We start from the raw sequence: 21,168 nt of genomic DNA on the forward strand, positions 1-21,168 counted from the left end.
CCATAAATGGCATTTTGAAGTTTGCAAACATGATTTGGAAATTCTGAATGGATGAAACCAGGAGGTTGTTGCATGTATACATTTTCAGATAATTTGCCTTGCAGAAACGCATTGTTAACATCCATTTGATGTAAACTCCACCCTTGCCCGAGTGCGATCGTGAGGACTACTTTAATTGTTTGAGGTTTTACAACGGGAGCAAAGGTTTCTTTGAAATCAAGACCCGGTGTTTGAGTGAATCCCTTTGCTACTAACCTGGCCTTATATCGTGCCACACTTCCATCCGGATTTCTTTTAATTCTGAACAACCACTTGCAGCCGACCAAATTGGTATGTCTGTCTCGTGAAACTAAGGTCCAAGTGCCATTATTCATTAGTGCATTAAATTCTGCTGAGCATGCATCTCTCAGTGTGATATTTTAAGAGCTTGAGTGATGGTGGACGGTTCAAGATTTTCTTGTAACTCATGTTTGGTGGCAACAAATGTTTTCTTTGGTTTGAAGATATTATGGTGAGACCTTGTAACAGTAGGATCACGAACTGCAGGTTTAATGCATTCCGTATTAGGTGCATTATAGTTGTTGTTGGTGATAGAACATGTTTGTAAATTAGACTCTAATCGTGGAAGCTCATTGACCGATACAGACGCTGAAGTTGACTCAGGAACAGATGGCTGGATTGGTGATTGTGACTCGAGCATAGATGGTGCAGGTGTGGGGAATGGACTCGGAGCATTTTCCAACGATAATACAGGTGACTCAGGGAGCTGACAGCATGTGGGAGTTTGAGTTGGAACAGGTACAACAGAGCAACTTGAACCAACTTGATCTTGTAGAGATGTTACTAGAGCAGTATTTGTTGGTTCACGTGGAACATTTATAATACTGTGAATGGGAGAATCAAATGTTGGAAGTGTTTGGACAGGTGATGGTGTTATTATTGATTGATACGAAAATGAATTTTCCACAAACTTAACATGCCTAGAGACATAGACCCTATTTGACAATGGTTTTAGGCAGATGTAGGCATGTTGAGACATAGAGTATCCTAGGAATATACAAGGTTTTGACCTAGGTTGGAGTTTATTTTGCATGTATGGTTTTAACCATGGATAGCACAAGCATCCAAATGAGTGAAGTTTGCTATAGTCCGGTTTTAGATGAAACAAGAGTTCAAAGGGAGATTTCATCTCAATGATTGGTTTTGGCATTCTATTGATGAGGTAAACTGCAATAGTGAATGGAAATGACCAGAATTGAGGTGGTAGGTTAGCATGATGCAAGAGAGCACGACCTATTTCAACAACATGTCGGTGTCTCCTTTCAGCTGTACCATTTACCTCGGGTGTATGTGGTGGTGTGGTTAGGTGAGAAATACCTTTGTTAGCCAGAAAAGATTTCAATTTGATAAATTCTCCACCATTATCAGAGAAAAGAGAGACAATAGGCAAGTTAAACTTTTTTTCAACAATGGACTTAAATTGAACAAAAATGGTAAATACATCTGATTTATGTTTCATTGGATACAACCAAACATATTTGGAAAAATGATCTACAATGATTAAATAGTACAAATAACCATCTAACGATCTAACAGGAGCCGGTCCCTAAACATCAGAGTACAAAAGTTCCAATGGTTTGCTACTTGTGAGATGATGATTTGAGAAAGGCAGTTTGTGACTTTTGGCACAATGACATGAACTACACTCATGAGATGTTGGAAGCTTTATTGGTAGATGATGACCGTCAATCAGATGCTTTATTATTTTGAAAGAAGGATGACCTAACTTATGATGCCATGTAGATGCAGAATGGATGCTTGTATGCAATGCATGAGGTGTATGTGAAGGAATGATAGCCGCGGGTAAATGATATAGATTTTGTTTAAGAGGACCTTGGAGTAGAGCCTGACCCGAATTCAAGTCCTTGACAACAAAATGGTTTGGAAAAAATTCAACAGAACAAGTATTAGATTGACATAGTTTTGAAACAGATAATAAATTAGACTGGATTTTAGGAACATACAAGACTTGTTTGAGATAAAGGGGTTTAACAGGGGTGTGAATGATAGAGTTACCAGTATGAGTAATTTTCAAACCTGTTCCATCATCGACAACGACCTGATCTGCTCTAGGATATGATGAGATGCTCCATCATTGAGCGTGTGAATCACAAGATCAGTTTCATCAAGGGGGTGATCTATGATTGATAATTCATCTAAGATGACTTTAATTCCTTGAAGGTATTTAGCCATGGATTGATTTCCTTTTTTGAAATTGGAAATTTTTTATTTGAGTGTCATTACACGCACACGAGAGCGGCCAACACACATGGTTTTCAGAATCTCCCATGCTTGATTGGAGGTTTTGACAGTGCCTAAGTGTGTGACCACTGTTGCAGCCACAGAGGAAATGATGCTATGTAGAATGAGTTGATCTTGTCGAACCCAATGTGTAAAGACTGGATTAACAGTCGTAGTATTGTTCTCCAACACTTTTGGTGGACATGGTTTACTTCCATCAACATAGCCCATGAGATCATAGCCTGTTAAGAGAGCCATGAACTGAATTCTCCAAGCGGGATAATTGTCTCCATCAAGCTTGATGCAGAGTTGAGATCCGGCATTCAAAACAGTTAACTTGTCAGCCGGTGATGACATAGTGGGTGTCTCTTGGGGAGTTTCAACATCAGAATCTAGTGATGCCATGAATGAAGGATCGAGAGAAAAAAAACTTTTAAGTTAATTTGCTCTGATACCATAAAAGGGATGATTGTTTTATATATTGTAATTGCTAAAGTGATGGCTATTTATAATACAGGGATGAAACTGAAACTCCAAATATTAAGGGAGTTCTTCCTTGAGACTAGGGATGGATAATCCACAGTCAGTTCCTATTAGATAGGTAACTAACTACTACTATTAAGCAATAATACAAATAAATACAGTATTAGTTATATCTATCTATTAAGCATAACAATCATGAATATGGTGTTTATCGGTTATATATAATTGTCAACTGAATATGGTTTTAGAGTTATAGATATATTCAAAATCAACCATGCATAAAAGAGTCATCTGTCTTAATTAATGGAAGTTAATTAGGTGAAAATTAATTAATTAATATTAATTAATTATTAATTAATAATTATAAGGTATCACTCATCAAAACCTAATTTTAACATAATTTTTATTAAGTAACTTCCTTCCACTATTTTCTCTCCACTCAGTTGAATCTTTTATACATAAATAGGGTTTCTCAGTTCAATTGCAAATGACTCTAGATTTCTGAATTTTTGGAATATCTCTTCTCCTTCTTTATTCTCTTCATCTCAAATTATTTATATTCTTCTTTATTTTTCGAGTGGTTTATTGTGCCATCAACGACTAAATTTTTTCAGATACTACGAGTGGTTTAAACACCATTTGAAGGTGTATTTTTTTGAACGGTTTATTACAGTGCAAGTGATATTCGTAAAATTGAACGAGTTGTTTTATCCTAGAGACGTCATCGAAACTCGACTGCATTGCATAATTATTGACAGTACGGTGAAACGTCTTAAAGAAAGCAACCTAGTACGCGACTCATCCCAATAATTTTCTGTGGAAAATTTTTTAAAACCGAAAACAACAATTTTAGGACGATGCTTTAACTGCCATGGCTATTGAGGAAATTATCGGTACTACTATGGCCGCTGCTGTCTTTAACAAACCATTTAAGTCTGAGGGTTTTCACTTCAAACGTTGGCAAACTAAGATGGAATTTTTCTTAACTTTAAAGAAGGTTGCCCACGTTCTGACTGAGGATATCCCTATTGCTCCTTCTGGATCACCCGAACAAACTAATGGTAAGAACTCTGTAGATTCAGGTGGAATTGCTAAAACTGATGAATCTGCGAGTAATTTACAACTCAGGAAAGAAATCGGCTTATGGCATGGGAGTGACTATCTCTGCAAAAATCACATTGTGAACAGTCTTGCTGACGAGTTGTACGATTACTATAGTAATTGTAAGACTGCTAAATAGGTATGGGAAGCTCTGCAGAATAAATATGATACTGAAGAAGCTGGTGCAAAGAAATATGATGTCAGTTGCTACTTGAACTATAAGATGGTGGATGAAAGGTTTGTGGAAGCTCAAAGCTACAAAATTCAAAAAATTGCTCATGAAATCATAACTGAAGGTATGCCTCTCGATGAACAATTTCATATTGCTGTTATAATTGACAAACTGCCCCTGGTTGGAAAGATTTCAAAAATTTGCTTCGCCACAAAACAAAAGAGATTTCAATGGAGAGTTTGATCACTCGCCTCCGAATTGAAGAGGAAGCTAGGAGACAAGATCATAAAGATGAAGTTTTAGTTGTTTCTAACAACAACAAGAGATTCAGTGTGGTTCTGAAGCCTACAGATAAACCATTAGAGAATCAGAACCGTAATGATGTGAACCGAATTAAGAATGGGAATCTGTAACACCCCTTTTTCTACCCCAAATTATTTAGCATATAATCAGAGTAAATAAGCACGCATATAAAGAAAAGGGCGTCACATCGACGTTTTCGAAACTTAAAACTTTTAAAAACCAACAATACACCTGGTCATTCAAATAACACATTTCACTCATCATGAATATTCAAGCAGTATGCGTTTGCAGCAGAAAATAAGGAATACTCATGTATTTCATAAGATGATCCATGTCCCATACCATGATCAAATAAATAAAACAATTAATGACATAAAGCATATCAAAATAAGATACGAGTTCAATACTACTAATCTACCCAGTGTTACATGACCAGAGCATTAACTCATTACCAATTGCAAACTAAATACGGAAACTCTCCAGCTATTCTTGAGCGAGCTACCGTCCACCTACGCTAGCAATACTACTCGGTAGTATCTGCACGATACCCATGTAAAGGTAACATTCAAACAGAAAGGGTGAGAATTCCAAATCGTTATGAATATAGCATAATAAGGCACAATGAATTAAAACACAATTTAAGAATTCATCACACTTGGTACAATTATATCAATGATATTAACAGATAATTATTCCACATATTTCAAATGTACATCACACTCACATCAATACATGCATCCAATGATCACATAACGATAGACGACTCAATGCAAGACAATGTGACTCCATGCATGTGGTACTTCAATGTGAACTCAAACTTTCACCGCTTTCCGATTCAATATCTAGAATCCAAGCCACGCTTCCGATCCGGACAAGACCAAAGCCCTACGTCTGTTTCCAATGAAGGATCACCGCTTAATACTACGCCTGATTCCAATTGAGAATCAACGTCTGCTCATGTGAACCCACAGTTTCACCACTTCCACAATGAAGTCAACCATGCTATGAATGAATGCACACATACCAACGCATATGCAATTAAGACCCTTTTATATACCGTCTTAACATCCCACATATCACCATGACTCACAATTGGTACATATACACATTCATCACAACACATCAATTACGATTACATATACACATTCATAACCATAAATCATTCACAATTCAATAATGGCATACATACACATTCATACAATATATCATTCACCAATATAAGCCAATGTACACAGCTTTCATTCCAAAACGCACACAACATTTAAATATCAAATTTTCACTTTTCAAACAGTGTTAACCGGTTAACGCCATGGGTTAATCGGTTAACGCAAAACAGAATGCGCTTCTTGGCAATTTCTAACAGTGTTAACCGGTTAACACCCTAGGTTAACCGGTTAACGCAAGACAGAATGCAATTTTTCATAAATCGTAACAGTGTTAACCAGTTAACGCCCTGGGTTTAACCGGTTAACGCAAAACAGAATGCTATTCCTGCGCTAACAACAAAACAGAATGCAGAATTCTCCGCATTTTTCATCGTTGGAGGACTTCCGGACCTCCGATTTCGATTCCGTAAAAAGCTACACGTTCAGAAAATCATGACTCATCCAAATATATATTCATTCACAGTTTTTAGCATAATTTAATCATCACAATTCAAGAGTATTTATCAAACCTAATAATTCCAAACCATGCCAATTAAGGATTTCAACCTAAAACATGTTCCTACCCATTGACCAATCATACTAACCCTTAATAATAAGAATTTCTCCCCTTACCTTGTAACTCTGATGAAAACCCTGACTCCTCTTTACTTTTCCTCTCCTCTTTCTCTATTGCCTTTAGTGCTCCAGTGACTTATATTTCTCACTCCCCTCACCTCTTACTATTTATAATAGTATTCTAGTTGGGCATTAAATCGTTTAATTTAATCACTAGGCCCAATAATACCTAATATTTACATACCTCTATTTAAATTTAAATAATTAATCACTCACTATGCACATCAATTGGATTAATCAATTCAATAATTTAATTATTTCTCATATCCACTAGATAATGAATTAATACACCAATTAATTAATTAAGACTCCATATAATTAAATTAAAATATAATCATAATAGTATAATAATTAAATACTAAAAAAATGGGTTGTTACAACTCTCCCCCACTTAAAAGATTTTCTTCCTCGAAAATTTACCTCAAACGAACAACTCCGGATATGATTCCCTCATCTTATCCTCGAGTTCCCACGTAATATTTCCATTGGCGACTCCGCCCCATATCACTTTTACCAAAGCAATCTCCTTACCACGAAGCTTCTTCACTTCTCGATCTTCAATCCACACAGGTGATGTATCAACCGTCAAATTATCCCGTACTTGCACATCATCTAATTGAACAACATGCGATGGATCCGCAATGTACTTCCTCAATTGAGACACATGGAATACATCATGAAGATTAGAAAGTGACGGTGGTAATGCAATCCGATATGCCACTTCACCTATCCTCTCGGAAATCTGATAAGGACCAATGAAACGCGGCGTCAACTTACGTGACTTCAAAGCTCTACCAACACCCATTATTGGCGTAACTCGAAGAAACACATGCTCTTCTTTCTCAAACTCAAGAGTTTTCCTCCTCTTATCGTGGTAACTCTTTTGACGACTCTGAGAAGCCTTCATCTTCCCTTGAATCATCTTAATCTTATCTGTAGTCTCTTGAATCGACTCGGGTCCAACCACATCACTTTCTCCAGATTCGTACCAACATAAAGGAGTTTTACACTTTCTGCCATAAAGAGCCTCAAACGGTGCCATTCCAATACTTGAATGGAAACTGTTATTATATGTAAACTCGATTAAAGGCAAGAAACTATCCCAATTTCCTCCTTGTTCCAAAACACAAGACCTCAAAAGATCTTCAAGCGACTAAATAGTCCTCTCCGTTTGACCATCAGTTTGCGGATGATATGCTGAATTCAAACGCAACTTCGTACCCAAAGCACTTTGCAAACCTTCCCAAAATCTCGAAGTGAACCTCGGATCTCTATCCGAAATAATACTCGACGGTATACCATGCAAACACACAATCCTCTCGATGTACAACTTAGCAAGTCTCTCCATCGAATAATCCATCCTCATCGGAATAAAATGAGCATACTTCGTCAGTCTGTCCACCACGACCCAAATCGCCTCACAATTACTCGATGTTCTTGGTAAGCCCGAAACAAAATCCATAGAGATACTATCCCACTTCCACTCGGGAATAGATAACGATTGCATCAAACCAGACGGCTTTTGATGTTCAATCTTTGACTTTTGACAAGTCAAACATGAATACACAAATTCCGCTACATCCTTCTTCATACCTTGCCACCAAAACATCTTCCTCAAGTCTTGATACATCTTAGTAGCACCAGGATGAATACTCAGACCACTTCTATGCCCTTCCTCAAGAATCCTCTTCCTCAAATCCGTACCATTCGGAACACACACTCGATCACGACACCTCATGATACCATTCTCATCAATCCGAAAGTCACCACCTTTACCTTGGTTAATCAATGTCATAACATCGACTAACTTCAAATCTGACCTCTGACCTTCTCTAATCTCGTCAAGAATGTCACACGTAAGCTTCAACATCCCAAGCTTAACGCACGAAGACGTCGCTTCACAAACCAAACTCAAATCTCTAAATTGCTCCAACAATTCAAACTCTCGCATCATCAACATAGACATATGCAATGACTTCCTACTCAATGCATCGGCTACAACATTCGCCTTCCCAGGATGATAATTCAAACCAAAATCATAATCCTTCAAGAATTCTAACCATCTCCTTTGCCTCATATTCAATTCTTTCTGATCGAACAAGTACTTCAAACTCTTGTGATCACTAAACACATCAAACCTCGATCCAAACAAGTAATGTCTCCGAAGCTTCAACACAAACACAACGGCGGCCAACTCTAAATCATGCGTCGGATAATTCTTCTCATGAACTTTGAGTTGCCTTGAAGCATAAGCTACCACTTGCCCTTTTTGCATCAGAACACCTCCCAAACCCAATAAAGAAGCATCGCAATACACCACGAAGTTTTCTAACGGATCCAGTAAAATCAAAATATGAGCCGTAGTCAATCTTCTCTTAAGCTCTTGAAAATTCGCTTCACACTGCGAAGTCCAAATGAAAGCTTGACCCTTCCTAGTCAACTGCGTCAACGGTAACGACAACTTAGAAAATCCCTCAATGAACTTCCTATAATAACCAGCCAAACCAAGGAAACTTCGAATCTCAGCAACAGACTTAGGAGCTTCCCACTGAGATACAGCTTCGATCTTCGTAGGATCCACAGAAATCCCACCGCTCGAAATCACATGTCCAAGAAAACTTACTTCACTCAACCAAAATTCGCATTTAGAGAGTTTAGCAAACAACTTCCTCTCTTTCAACACCGATAACACAACCTTCAAATGCTCTGCATGATCCTCTTCGCCCTTGGAATAAATCAATATATCATCGATGAACACAACTACAAACTTATCCAGATAATCATGAAAGATTCTATTCATATACTCCATAAACACACCAGGTGCATTCGTCACCCCAAAAGGCATCACGGAATACTCATAGTGACCGTACCTTGTCCTAAAAGCAGTCTTCTGAATATCCTCAGCCTTTACACAAATCTGATGATACCCAGACCTCAAATCAATTTTGCTAAACACACTAGCTCCAACCAGCTGATCCATCAGATCGTCAATCCTCGGAAGTGGATACTTGTTCTTAATCGTCACTTTATTCAGTTGTCTATAATCAACACATAATCTCATAAAACCTTCTTTCTTCTTGACCAATAGCACAGGTGCACCCCACGACGACATACTAGGACGAATAAACTTCTTCTCAAGCAAGTCTTCAAGTTGACTCTTCAACTCTTTCAACTCAGAAGCGGACATTCGATAGGGAGCCATCGATACAAGACTAGTTCCAGGAACTAAATCAATCGAAAACTCGACCTCTCGTTCCGGCGGTAAATCACTTATATCTTCCGGAAATACTTCCGCAAATTCACAAAATATTGGCAGTTCTTCGATCGTCCTAGTAACCCGAAACATCAAACAAACAGTATCGATCGTGTCAGATACACAAATCAAATACTACGGAAAACCTACTACTATTGACCAACTGGTCGACCATGCTCTGATACCACTTATGTAACACCCCTTTTTCTACCCCAAATTATTTAGCATATAATCAGAGTAAATAAGCACGCATATAAAGAAAAAGGCGTCACATCGACGTTTTCGAAACTTAAAACTTTCAAAAACCAACAATACACCTGGTCATTCAAATAACACATTTCACTCATCATGAATATTCAAGCAGTATGTGTTCGCAGCGGAAAATAAGGAATACTCATGTATTTCATAAGATGATCCATGTCCCATACCATGATCAAAAAAATAAAACAATTAATGACATAAAGCATATCAAAATAAGATACGAGTTCAATACTACTAATCTACCCAGTGTTACATGACCAGAGCATTCACTCATTAGCAATTGCAAACTAAATACGGAAACTCTCCAGCTATTCTTGAGCGAGCTACCGTCCACCTACGCCAGCAATACTACTCGGTAGTATCTGCACGATACCCATGTAAAGGTAACATTCAAACAGAAAGGGTGAGAATTCCAAATCGTTATGAATATAGCATAATAAGGCACAATGAATTAAAACACAATTTAAGAATTCATCACACTTGGTACAATTATATCAATGATATTAACAGACAATTATTCCACATATTTCAAATGTACATCACACTCACATCAATACATGCATCCAATGATCACATAACGATAGACGACTCAATGCAAGACAATGTGACTCCATGCATGTGGTACCTCAATGTGAACTCAAAGTTTCACCGCTTTCCGATTCAATATCTAGAATCCAAGCCACGCTTCCGATCCGGACAAGACCAAAGCCATACGTCTGTTTCCAATGAAGGATCACCGCTTAATACTACGCCTGATTCCAATTGAGAATCAACGTCTGCTCATGTGAACCCACAGTTTCACCACTTCCACAATGAAGTCAACCATGCCATGAATGAATGCACACATACCAACACATATGCAATTAAGACCCTTTTATATACCGTCTTAACATCCCACATATCACCATGACTCACAATTGGTACATATACACATTCATCACAACACATCAATTACGATTACATATACACATCCATAACCATAAATCATTCACAATTCAATAATGGCATACATACACATTCATACAATATATTATTCACCAATATAAGCCAATGTACACAGCTTTCATTCCAAAACGCACACAACATTTAAATATCAAATTTTCACTTTTCAAACAGTGTTAACCGGTTAACGCCATGGGTTAATCGGTTAACGCAAAACAGAATGCGCTTCTTGGCAATTTCTAACAGTGTTAACCGGTTAACGCCCTGGTTTAACCGGTTAACGCAAGACAGAATGCAATTTTTCATAAATCGTAACAGTGTTAACCGGTTAACGCCCTGGGTTAACCGGTTAACGCAAAATAGAATGTTGTTCCTGCGCTAACAACAAAACAGAATGCAGAATTCTCCGCATTTTTCATCGTTGGAGGACTTCCGGACCTCCGATTTCGATTCCGCAAAAAGCTACACGTTCAGAAAATCATGACTCATCCAAATATATATCCATTCACAGTTTTTAGCATAATTTAATCATCACAATTCAAGAGTATTTATCAAACCTAATAATTCCAAACCATGCCAATTAAGGATTTCAACCTAAAACATGTTCCTACCCATTGACCAATCATACTAACCCATAATAATAAGGATTTCCCCCCTTACCTTGTAACTCTGATGAAAACCCTGACACCTCTTTACTTTTCCTCTCCTCTTTCTCTATTGCCTTTAGTGCTCCAGTGACTTATATTTCTCACTCCCCTCACCTCTTACTATTTATAATAGTATTCTAGTTGGGCATTAAATCGTTTAATTTAATCACTAGGCCCAATAATACCTAATATTTACATACCTCTATTTAAATTTAAATAATTAATCACTCACTATGCACACCAATTGGATTAATCAATTCAATAATTTAATTATTTCTCATATCCACTAGATAATGAATTAATACACCAATTAATTAATTAACACTCCACATAATTAAATTAAAATATAATCATAATAGTATAATAATTAAATACTAAAAAAATGGGTTGTTACAGAATCCATCAAGGGCCCATATGCTCTGATTGCTAGACAACAACCATCACCTCAGAGAAATGACGCTTCATTATTCACTTGCTTTAATTGTGGAAAACTGGGTCATGTGGCTAAGAAATGTAAGAGCATGCCTAAACCCGTTGGCTCTAATGCACAGGTTAACCTGACTGATGATCAATTCATTGTTATGATCACTGAAATCAATTGGTTGGTGGAAGTGATGGTTGGTGGATAGACACCGGTGTCTCACGTCATGTCTGTTATGATCGTGCTATGTTTAAGACATACACGAACGCTGAAGATAAAAAAGTATTGTTGGGAGATGATCACACCACTGATGTTGCTGGAATTGGAGATGCTGAGTTGAACTTCACCTCGGGAAAGACTTTCATCTTGAAGGACGTCATGCATGTTCCTGAAATTAGGAAGAATCTTGTTTCTAGTTTTCTTTTAAATAAGGCAGGGTTTAGTCAGCCTATTGGGGCAAATTTGTACATCATCACTAAGAATGGTATTTTTGTTGGGAAAGGGTATGCCACTAATGACATGTTTAAGTTGAATGTTGAATTGAATAAAATTTCTCCTTTTGTTTACTCTTTGTGTGATTTTAATATTTGGCATGCTAGACTTTGTCATATTAATAAGCGAGTTATTTCTAATGCATGCAACGTAGGCCTAATCCCTAAATTAAATGTCAGTGATTCAAATAAATATGAATGTTGTAGTCAAGCTAAAATAATTAAGACTTCGCATAAATTAATCATTAAAGAATTTGATCCCCTGGATCTTATACACTCTGATATATGCAAATTAGATGAAACTTTAACTAGAAATAGTACGCGTTATTTTATCATCTTTATTGACGATTGTTCTGATTATACTTATGTGTACTTAATGAAGAATAAAAGTGAAGCGCTTGACATGTTTAAGATGTATGTAACTGAAATTAAGAATCAACTTAGTAAGAAGATTAAGAGACTTCATAGTGATATGGGAACTGAATACGGTTTTGGGTTATGTAATGATTTTTATAGTAAACATGGAATTGTACATGAAACGACTGTTCCATATTCTCCTAAAATAAATGGTAAAGCAGAAAGAAAGAATAGAACTCTTACTGAACTTGTTATTGCAATTATGATGAATTATGGTGTTGTACTTCACTAGTGTGTGGGTGGATGGGTGGGGGGGGGGGGGTATTGACTGTTTGCTATGTCCTAAATAGAGTTCCCAAGTCAAAAAGTAAGATATCTTCCTATGAGATATTAAAGAAAAGACAACCAAGTAAGATCTCTTCCTATGATATATTAAAGAAAAGACAATCAAACTTGTCTTATTTGAGAACTTGGGGTTGTCTGGCTTATCAGAATTCTGGATCCCAAATGAGTTAAACTCGCTAGTAGAGCCTATGAATGTGTATTCATTGGGTATGCAACAAACAGTAAGGCATATAGGTTTTATGACCGAAATGCAAAAATGGGCATAAAATCAAATATTGTTGAATTTTATGAAGACAAATTTCCTTTCAAATCGAGAAATAGTGGGGGCACTCAATCGAGTCACATTCCCCTTATTAGAAGCACAGAAAGCGGCGACAATGTAGAAACAAAAATTCGATGAAGTAAAAGAGTAAGAATTGATAAAGACTATGGGACCGATTATGCGATTTATAATGTAGAAGAAGATCCAATAAATCTTCAAGAAGCCTTGTCATCTCTAGTTGCAGATTTATGGCAAGAGGCTATTATGCGACTTATAATGTAGAAGAAGATCCAATAAATCTTCAAGAAGCCTTGTCATCTCTAGATGAAAATTTATGGCAAGAGGCTATTAATGATGAGATAGAATCTCTAGAACTAACAAGACCTGGCACTTAGTAGACTTGCCTCCTGGTTGCAAACCAATCAGTTGTAAATGGGTTTTGAAAAAGAAACTAAAACCTGATGGAACTATTGATAAGTACAAGGTTCGCCTTGTAGGCAAGGGTTTTAGACAAAGAGAAAACATAGATTTCTTCGACACCTTTTCTCCAGTCACTAGAATTACATCCATTAGGGTGCTTATTTCAATAGTTGTTATTTACAACTTAATAGTATACCACATGGATGTTAAAACAACTTTTTTAAATGGTGACTTAGAATAAGAAATCTATATGGAACAACCGGAAGGATTTGTGATTTATGGACAAGAAAACAAGGTTTATAAGTTAGACAAGTCTCTGTATGGACTAAAACAAGATCCTAAACAATGGCGTGAAAAGTTGATAACTTAATGATATCAAATGGGTACAAAGTGAATGAAAGTGACAAATGCGTTTATTACAAAACTGAGAGTCGCATATGCACTATCATATATCTCTATGTTGACGATCTACTCATATTTGGATCAAACACTCAGACTATTAATGATGTGAAATCATTATTGTGCAACAACTTTGACATGAAAGACCTCGAAGAAGCAAGCGTGATCCTTGGTATCAAGATCACGAGATCCGAACAAGGAAGTTCTTTGGATTAATCAAGCTATATGGAGAAGATCTTAAAGAAATATGAATACTTTGACTGTAAACCTGCGTGCACACCATATGCTCCAAGTGTGAAATTGTTTAAGAACACTGGTGAAAGTGTCAGACAAACAGAATATGCGAGCATCATTGGTAGTCTTAGGTATGCCACAGATTGTACTAGACCCGACATTACATATGTCGTAAGACTGTTATGCAGGTTTACGAGTAGAACGAGTAACGAACACTGGTAAGCTATTGAGCGAGTCATGAGGTACCTTAAAAAGACCATGGATCTCGACCTACATTATCAGAAATTTCCTGTTGTATTAGAAGGGTACAATGATGCAAATTGGAACACCTTATCAGATGATTCCAAAGCTACAAGTGGCTATATATTTAGTATAGTTGGAGGAGTTGTATCTTGGAAATCAAAGAAACAGACTATCCTGGCTCTGTCCACAATGGAGTCTGAGAAGATAGCACTAGCCACAGCTAGTGAAGAAGCAAGTTGGTTAAGATTCTTGCTAGCTGAGATCCTTTTATGGAAAAAAAAATCCATGTAAGTTGTGTTGATCCACTGCGATAGTACTGCGGCTATCGCAAAAATTGAGAGTCGTTATTATAATGGTAAAAGACGTCAAATAAGAAGAAAGCACAACACCATCAGAGACTATATCTCTAAAGGAGCTGTAAGAGTGGATCATGTACGCACTGATGAAAATTTAACAGATCCTTTGACGAAAGGATTAGCTAAAGAGAAAGTCCACAATACATCTAAGAAGATGAGACTAATGCCTGTAGAGAAATGAGTTGCCCATGATGGTAACCAAACCTAGATGACTGGAGATCCCAAGAAATAAGTTCAATGGGTAATAACAAGTTATGAGTAATATGAGATGATCATGCAAGTGAAGCATGAATTCTGAAGTAATAAGAGGATGAGATAATAAAAGCTCTTAATGAGATCTATATTCTGTAAGAGGGAGTACCTAGGCTAGAAGAGTACTCTTGATAGATTCACATTTGTGATTGTGGAACTTTGGGTTGGTTCCTATGGAATTTCGGAGCATAATTCCTAGAGCATTCACTAAATCGGGATACACGTGCAGGATCATTAAAGCACAGACTATTAAACTACACCTTAAAAAAATGTTATGTGCGGGTCTGATGTCTGAGATAGAGTTCAAAACAATTGTGTCACTCTTGTTGAATCAGACTCCTACTTATTATACAAAGGTTTAAATTGTAGACACTTTTGCTTATGCACAATCTTAGAAACGTTGATGTTATTTCTAAAATCACCTTTTAAATTCACGTGGGAGATTGTTGGAAAACTTGATGTGATTTTAAAAGAGTCGCCCATATTAATTAATGGAAGTTAATTAGATGAAAATTAATTAATTAATTTTAACTAATTAATAATTAATAATTATAAGATATCACTAATCAAAACCTAGTTTTAACCTAGTTTTGACTAAGTAACTCTCTCCCACTATTTTCTCTCCACCCAGATGAATCATTTACCCATAAATAAATAGAATTCCTCATTTCAGTTGCAAATGACTCCAGATTTCCGAAGTTTTGAAATCTCTCTTCTCCCTCTTTATTCTCTTCATTTCAAATTATTTATATTCTTCTTTATTTTTCAAGTGGCTTATTGTGTCATCAACGACATTGTGTCATCAACGACTAAATTTTCTCAGATACTACGAGTGATTTAAACACCATCTGAAGATGTATTTATTTGAACGATTTATTACAATGCAAGTGATAATCGTAAAATTGAACAAACTGTTTTATCCTGGAGACGTCGTCGAAACTCGATTGCATTACATAATTATTGGCAGTATGACAAAACGTCTCAGACTATTTTATCCTGGAGACATCGTCGAAACAGTAACAATTGACCCCAAACTCCTTAGAATATACTTAATCCGATTCAAAGCCATAATTCAGAAAGAAAGGAAATAGCATAACAATAACCAAGTTCTTTTTCTACATATCATTACAATGCCATTCAAGTTTAGCCCATGGTTCAAAAAGTTACAGAATAATTAAACCAATAATTTAAAGTGGGTACAAACACTTCAAAACAAAAGGGGCTAAAAAATGTAACCTGAAAACAAAAATGAACACAATTAGTTCAAGAAGAAGAATATTTTTATTACTTACTTGCATTGCCAGTGGTGTTACTTGAGCAAAGCCTAGTGTCGAGGGTGAGGCACAAATTGGTATTATTCTCCAGCTCAGCCAAGTGATTATGCATTAAACTGATACCACATTTTCTCTGGGAGAAGCAATTGAAGCATTCTAAGAGAAACTTGAGAAATACCCATCAATACGCATAAAAATGCTCAGTAGACATCAAAGAGTAAAGGTAATCAGAAGAACTGTTACCCATGGTTTTAAACTGCTTTCCACAAGAACAACGACAGTAATTGTGACTACAAGTCTATATCTGACTACAATATTCTACATATCAAATATCATAACATAACCACCACAACTGTAATTAAAAACCTTATTTATTATAATAAAAAGATGTGCATAAAGTAAACCAGGGTGTTACAATTTGATTACATTACATGTTTTAGCTGAACCAAAATAAAAAACATAACGAACAGGCTTTTCCTTTCTGTTTTACAGGTAAACTGAATGCTAAATTAAGCCGATAAATAAGAGACTCGTCTGTCATCATTCATTAACTATGAAAATATGGAATACACAAAAATGCTCATCACCAATTCACCACCACTATCACCAATTACTACCACAATAACTAATAACTAACATGTGCTTGTGATCAAAACCATAAACACATCCAACCAAGCCAACAACATATAAACAATTTCATCAATTACACCATATCTTGATAAAAACAAAAAATTGCCATTTAGATCTATGAAACACTGGCACATATATAGACACGACACACAGGACATTGACTAGTTGAATAATGCGGTAATGCGGAATACCAAACACACACCTTCAATCTGAAGTGTCAATGCTACATAGTCATGATCAATCATCATCATTATGATCACTCTCATCACTGAAATACCCAGCTTTCTTCCCTTTCTTCTTCGTCTTGTTGTTGGCCAAACCCTCATCATCATTTCTGTTTCTCCCCAGCAACCTTTCACCCGCTTCATCATCCACAATAAAAGCCCAATTATCCTCAAACTGCTCCGCAACAATCTGACCACCCTCTTCCTCCTCCTCATCACCTTCCTCCTCCCCATCCATATCCCTCAGCCCACTAAATCCCCGCCGCGGCTTCTTAGGCTGAGGCCTCGGCCTCGGCCCCAACTGATTCTTAGGACACTCATACGACAAATGACCATGCCCCCCACACTCATAACACAAAGCAGTCTCAGTATTGTACACGCGCTTCCGAATAAACTCCGGAGCACGTCCATTATCAGCAGCAATAGAAGCAGTTAGAGTCCTTCCATTGAGAATCTTCTTATTCATCTCCGCCACGGCGCGTTGAGCGTCATTATGAGAAACGAATTGGACAAACGCGACACCGCGGCTTAGGCGCGTGTGACGGTCTTTGAGAACGGTTACACGCGCGATGCGGCCGAAAGTAGAGAAGAGTGTATGGAGATCGGAGTTTGTTAGGGAGTAATCTAGATTAGAAACGTATAGCGTCGATTTTGATGGTGCTAAGGGTTCACCTGTACCTCCTATTGATGATCCTTTGTTGTTCGGTTTTGATTGGGGTTGATTACTGGATGTGGTGCCGGTGGTGGTGTTGGGGGTTGAGGACGAAGCGCAGTAGCGGTAGTAGAAAACGTTGTCGTCTTCGTCGCTGTGTTTTCGTTTGTGTTTCTTCTTGCTTGACATTTTTTTCGGTTCAAGATTTTTGTTTCCGGCAACGGTGTTCGGTTTCCGGCGACGGAATTAGTTCTCCGATGCTTCTTTAATCTATAGAGAGGAAATCTGAGAGTGGAGAGATTCTATAATGCGTTTGAGAAACCCTAGAGAAGTGAAGCGAAACTCCAAGCGGATCTGGACATGGATCCGGATATTTTGGATTGGTTTTATATGTGGTTTTATCCATTCTTATTTTTTTATAAGCAGTATTATCCATATGTAAATGGATAACTTGCTCACCGCCAGAGTACTTGTAAAGATAGCATAAAACTAAAAAAAATTATGTTTTAATATTTTTTTGTTTAATTGGTCAGCCAACCATCTGCATATATAAACTTTAATAATTTTTTGTTAGTATGATGCTAGATTTTTTAAGACAAAAATTTCTAGTTCGTTAGATATACAATTTTATTATATTATTATAGATTATGTTTTAATATCTTAAGATAAATAGAGTTATTGAAATTTAGCAAAAATAGAATAGAGTGGAATAGAAATTTTATTACTTTATTATTTGAATAATTAGCGATAAAAACAAAGTTTTTTATTCTGCTCATATAAAAGAGAAACAATACTGATGGAAAGTGATGAAAATTTTCATTCTGCTCATATTAAAGGGAACAATACTAGTAGAAAGTGATCAATACTAGTAGAAAGTGATGTAATTTTTTATTCCTCATATCTAAGGAAAATAATGCTAATGAAAAGTGATGAAATGAAATAGAATAATAAAATTTCATTATACTAGGTCTGATTTTAATTAACTCAAACAATGGAATCTTATTCTATTTCATCTCATATCACTTCATATCATCTCATTGCATCAACTTAAGCAAAATCTTGGTCTAATAATTTCAATTTCACAACATTTAAAAACTCTTATGTAGAATTTGTCGAGAATTGAAGAGGACTCATCTCTTATTAAAAACTCAACAATTAATTTGTTTTCAAAAGTAATGTTTTATTTATACACTTAGATTATGTTTGGACATCTTAAAATAAAGATATAAGAATAAAAATGAACATAGTGAATGAACAAAATTAGAAGTACATACGATTAAAATGCATCAAAATCGAAGACATCTTTTTAAATTTATTGAACTTTTCGCATTAGACTTTTTTCTATTGTATTATTTTTCAACGTCATTTAATTTCTAGATCTCATGCATCCTATCCAAAAAAACAAAGTTCTCACTCAGATTTTTATTCCTTAAGACGTTCTCTCCATTCTACGAATGTTGGTGGTAGAGGACACCCTCGTTTCAAATAAGCTTGTATAAAATGCATCTTAGTAGCAATTTGATATAAGATGACTCATTTCAGAAAAATTCATCCACTTTATTGTCGTTGTAGGTGTCGCATCCGCGAAAAAACAACCGGCGAGCTAAAACAAACAAACAAACAGAGCCGCCACTGCGCGTTATTTATCTAAAGATGGGGAAAGGAAACGCTCAGAGAAACCTGGAAAGACATGGTCTCGCGACCAAAGAGAAAGGGTACGGGAGTCGGTTACGCAAGGGGAAGGTATTAGCACCCCTCACGTCCGTCGTACTCGACGGGATCCACGCTCTAAGAAAAGAAAAGGTTGCTAAAACATCACACACACACTCACCGAAGACAACACAGGTGGGGGTTAAGAGGAACGAGCTCGATAGGACGTCGCATCCTATGCCTACGTATCTCGTCTGGAACGAGAATCAGAGCTGCCGTAGTTCGGCTCACGCATGCCAAACAAGCAAACAAACACACAGGCAAACATGGAGCCTGAACGCCAATCACTGGACTTACATCAGCATCCGAACCAAAACACACAAGAACACTGGAACCCGATTGCCACTCGATGGACTTACATCAGTTTCCAAACACACAACAACCAACAAGTTAATAGGGAGTCGGGAACTCGAGCCTATAACTGTCAAGCACACACACAAAAAGATAAAAAAAGTGCCCGGAGAGACCTCGCACGGTCTCCTGCCTACATACCTCGTATGGAACAAGGATCAGGGCGATGTAGTTCCCCTGAAAGGGAAAGAAATGCCAACCAGACACAAAGGGAAGACACACTACCAGGGAGCTGGACTCGAGCCTAGTGTTATCATGCATCATTGCCCTATGTTAAGGTTTCTATCCTGACTTGCATAAGCAAGCTAATCCTATCCAGGAAAAACATGCATACAAGCATACAAGCAAACAGAGCAAACAAATATTCACATAGCACGCACTATAACCAGTCAAGTGGGCTCAAACAAAGGGTTTGACTGCCGAAGCAAGTCATCTGTACAGAGGTAGCTTTAGCTCTTAACCTTGCCATTGAAGGGCTAAGGTGAAGCTGATGAAAGGTGAGTGAAGATTAGACTTCACAGCTCGTATCCCTGGCCAGGGAGAGCTTCAGACAAAGGAGCGTGGGTTCAGAAAGATGGAACCCTTCTACGCTCAAAAACTCTGACACAACTGATCTTGGGTTAATGTCCCAATGCATCAACACCAGTTGTGTGAGCAGAGGGACGACTCAACAGAATAGTGGGAGATAGATTGCGTATCTCTTTGATCCACCAATTGCCTTAATCAAGGTCTTTACCTGCTTGGGACAAATATAAACAATCACAATCATTGCCTCTTAAGGAGGGCTTCAGACAGGTGCCTGGCCAAGTAACAGGCCAGGTCTTCCAGACTACATGGAGGAAAGAAATTCTACCTCAATTGGTTTATACAACCAAGCAACAGCAAGCACAAGTTCTCAAGGAACTGTAAGCAACTTAATGTACCTGAAATCAATCAAGTATCATCAGTACTCAGACAAACCAACAGTAAACAGCAAATGGTTAATCAGTTAATCTGTACAAGCAACACAAGTTAATGCACATAAGTGCAAGCCATGAGCTCAAGCTCAAACATCAAGCCCTACAACACAAAGTCAATGTTAGTAAAAAACAATTCAATAAGTCAACTCAAATGGACTTGAAGCAATCTCCTTAAGCATTGTGCATTTCATCCTGAAAATCCAAACCAAATGTGAGAAACTAGACCACTAGGCCAAGCCTAGGGTCCAAAAGGGATAAAAAATTCTAAACAGCAAGTGAAAATTATCCAAAATCACATTCAAACAAATCAAAAGCAAATGCAATTGGTCCCATGCTCATATCAA

The 21,168-nt window shown here is 37.1% G+C and overlaps 1 protein-coding gene across 1 annotated transcript; it reads right to left on the minus strand.

Annotated features, from left to right (window-relative positions):
• Nucleotides 1–17,165: 17,165 nt before the first annotated feature.
• LOC127137543 (U11/U12 small nuclear ribonucleoprotein 31 kDa protein) lies at nucleotides 17,166–17,993 on the minus strand. Its single transcript, XM_051064002.1, has one exon. The coding sequence runs from the start codon at nucleotides 17,991–17,993 to the stop codon at nucleotides 17,166–17,168; it is 828 nt and encodes a 275-aa protein (XP_050919959.1).
• Between the last annotated feature and the right edge of the window lie 3,175 nt (nucleotides 17,994–21,168).

Source organism: Lathyrus oleraceus, chromosome 4 (genome assembly GCF_024323335.1).
Source record: "Lathyrus oleraceus cultivar Zhongwan6 chromosome 4, CAAS_Psat_ZW6_1.0, whole genome shotgun sequence".
In the NCBI taxonomy this organism is placed as follows: domain Eukaryota; kingdom Viridiplantae; phylum Streptophyta; class Magnoliopsida; order Fabales; family Fabaceae; genus Lathyrus; species Lathyrus oleraceus.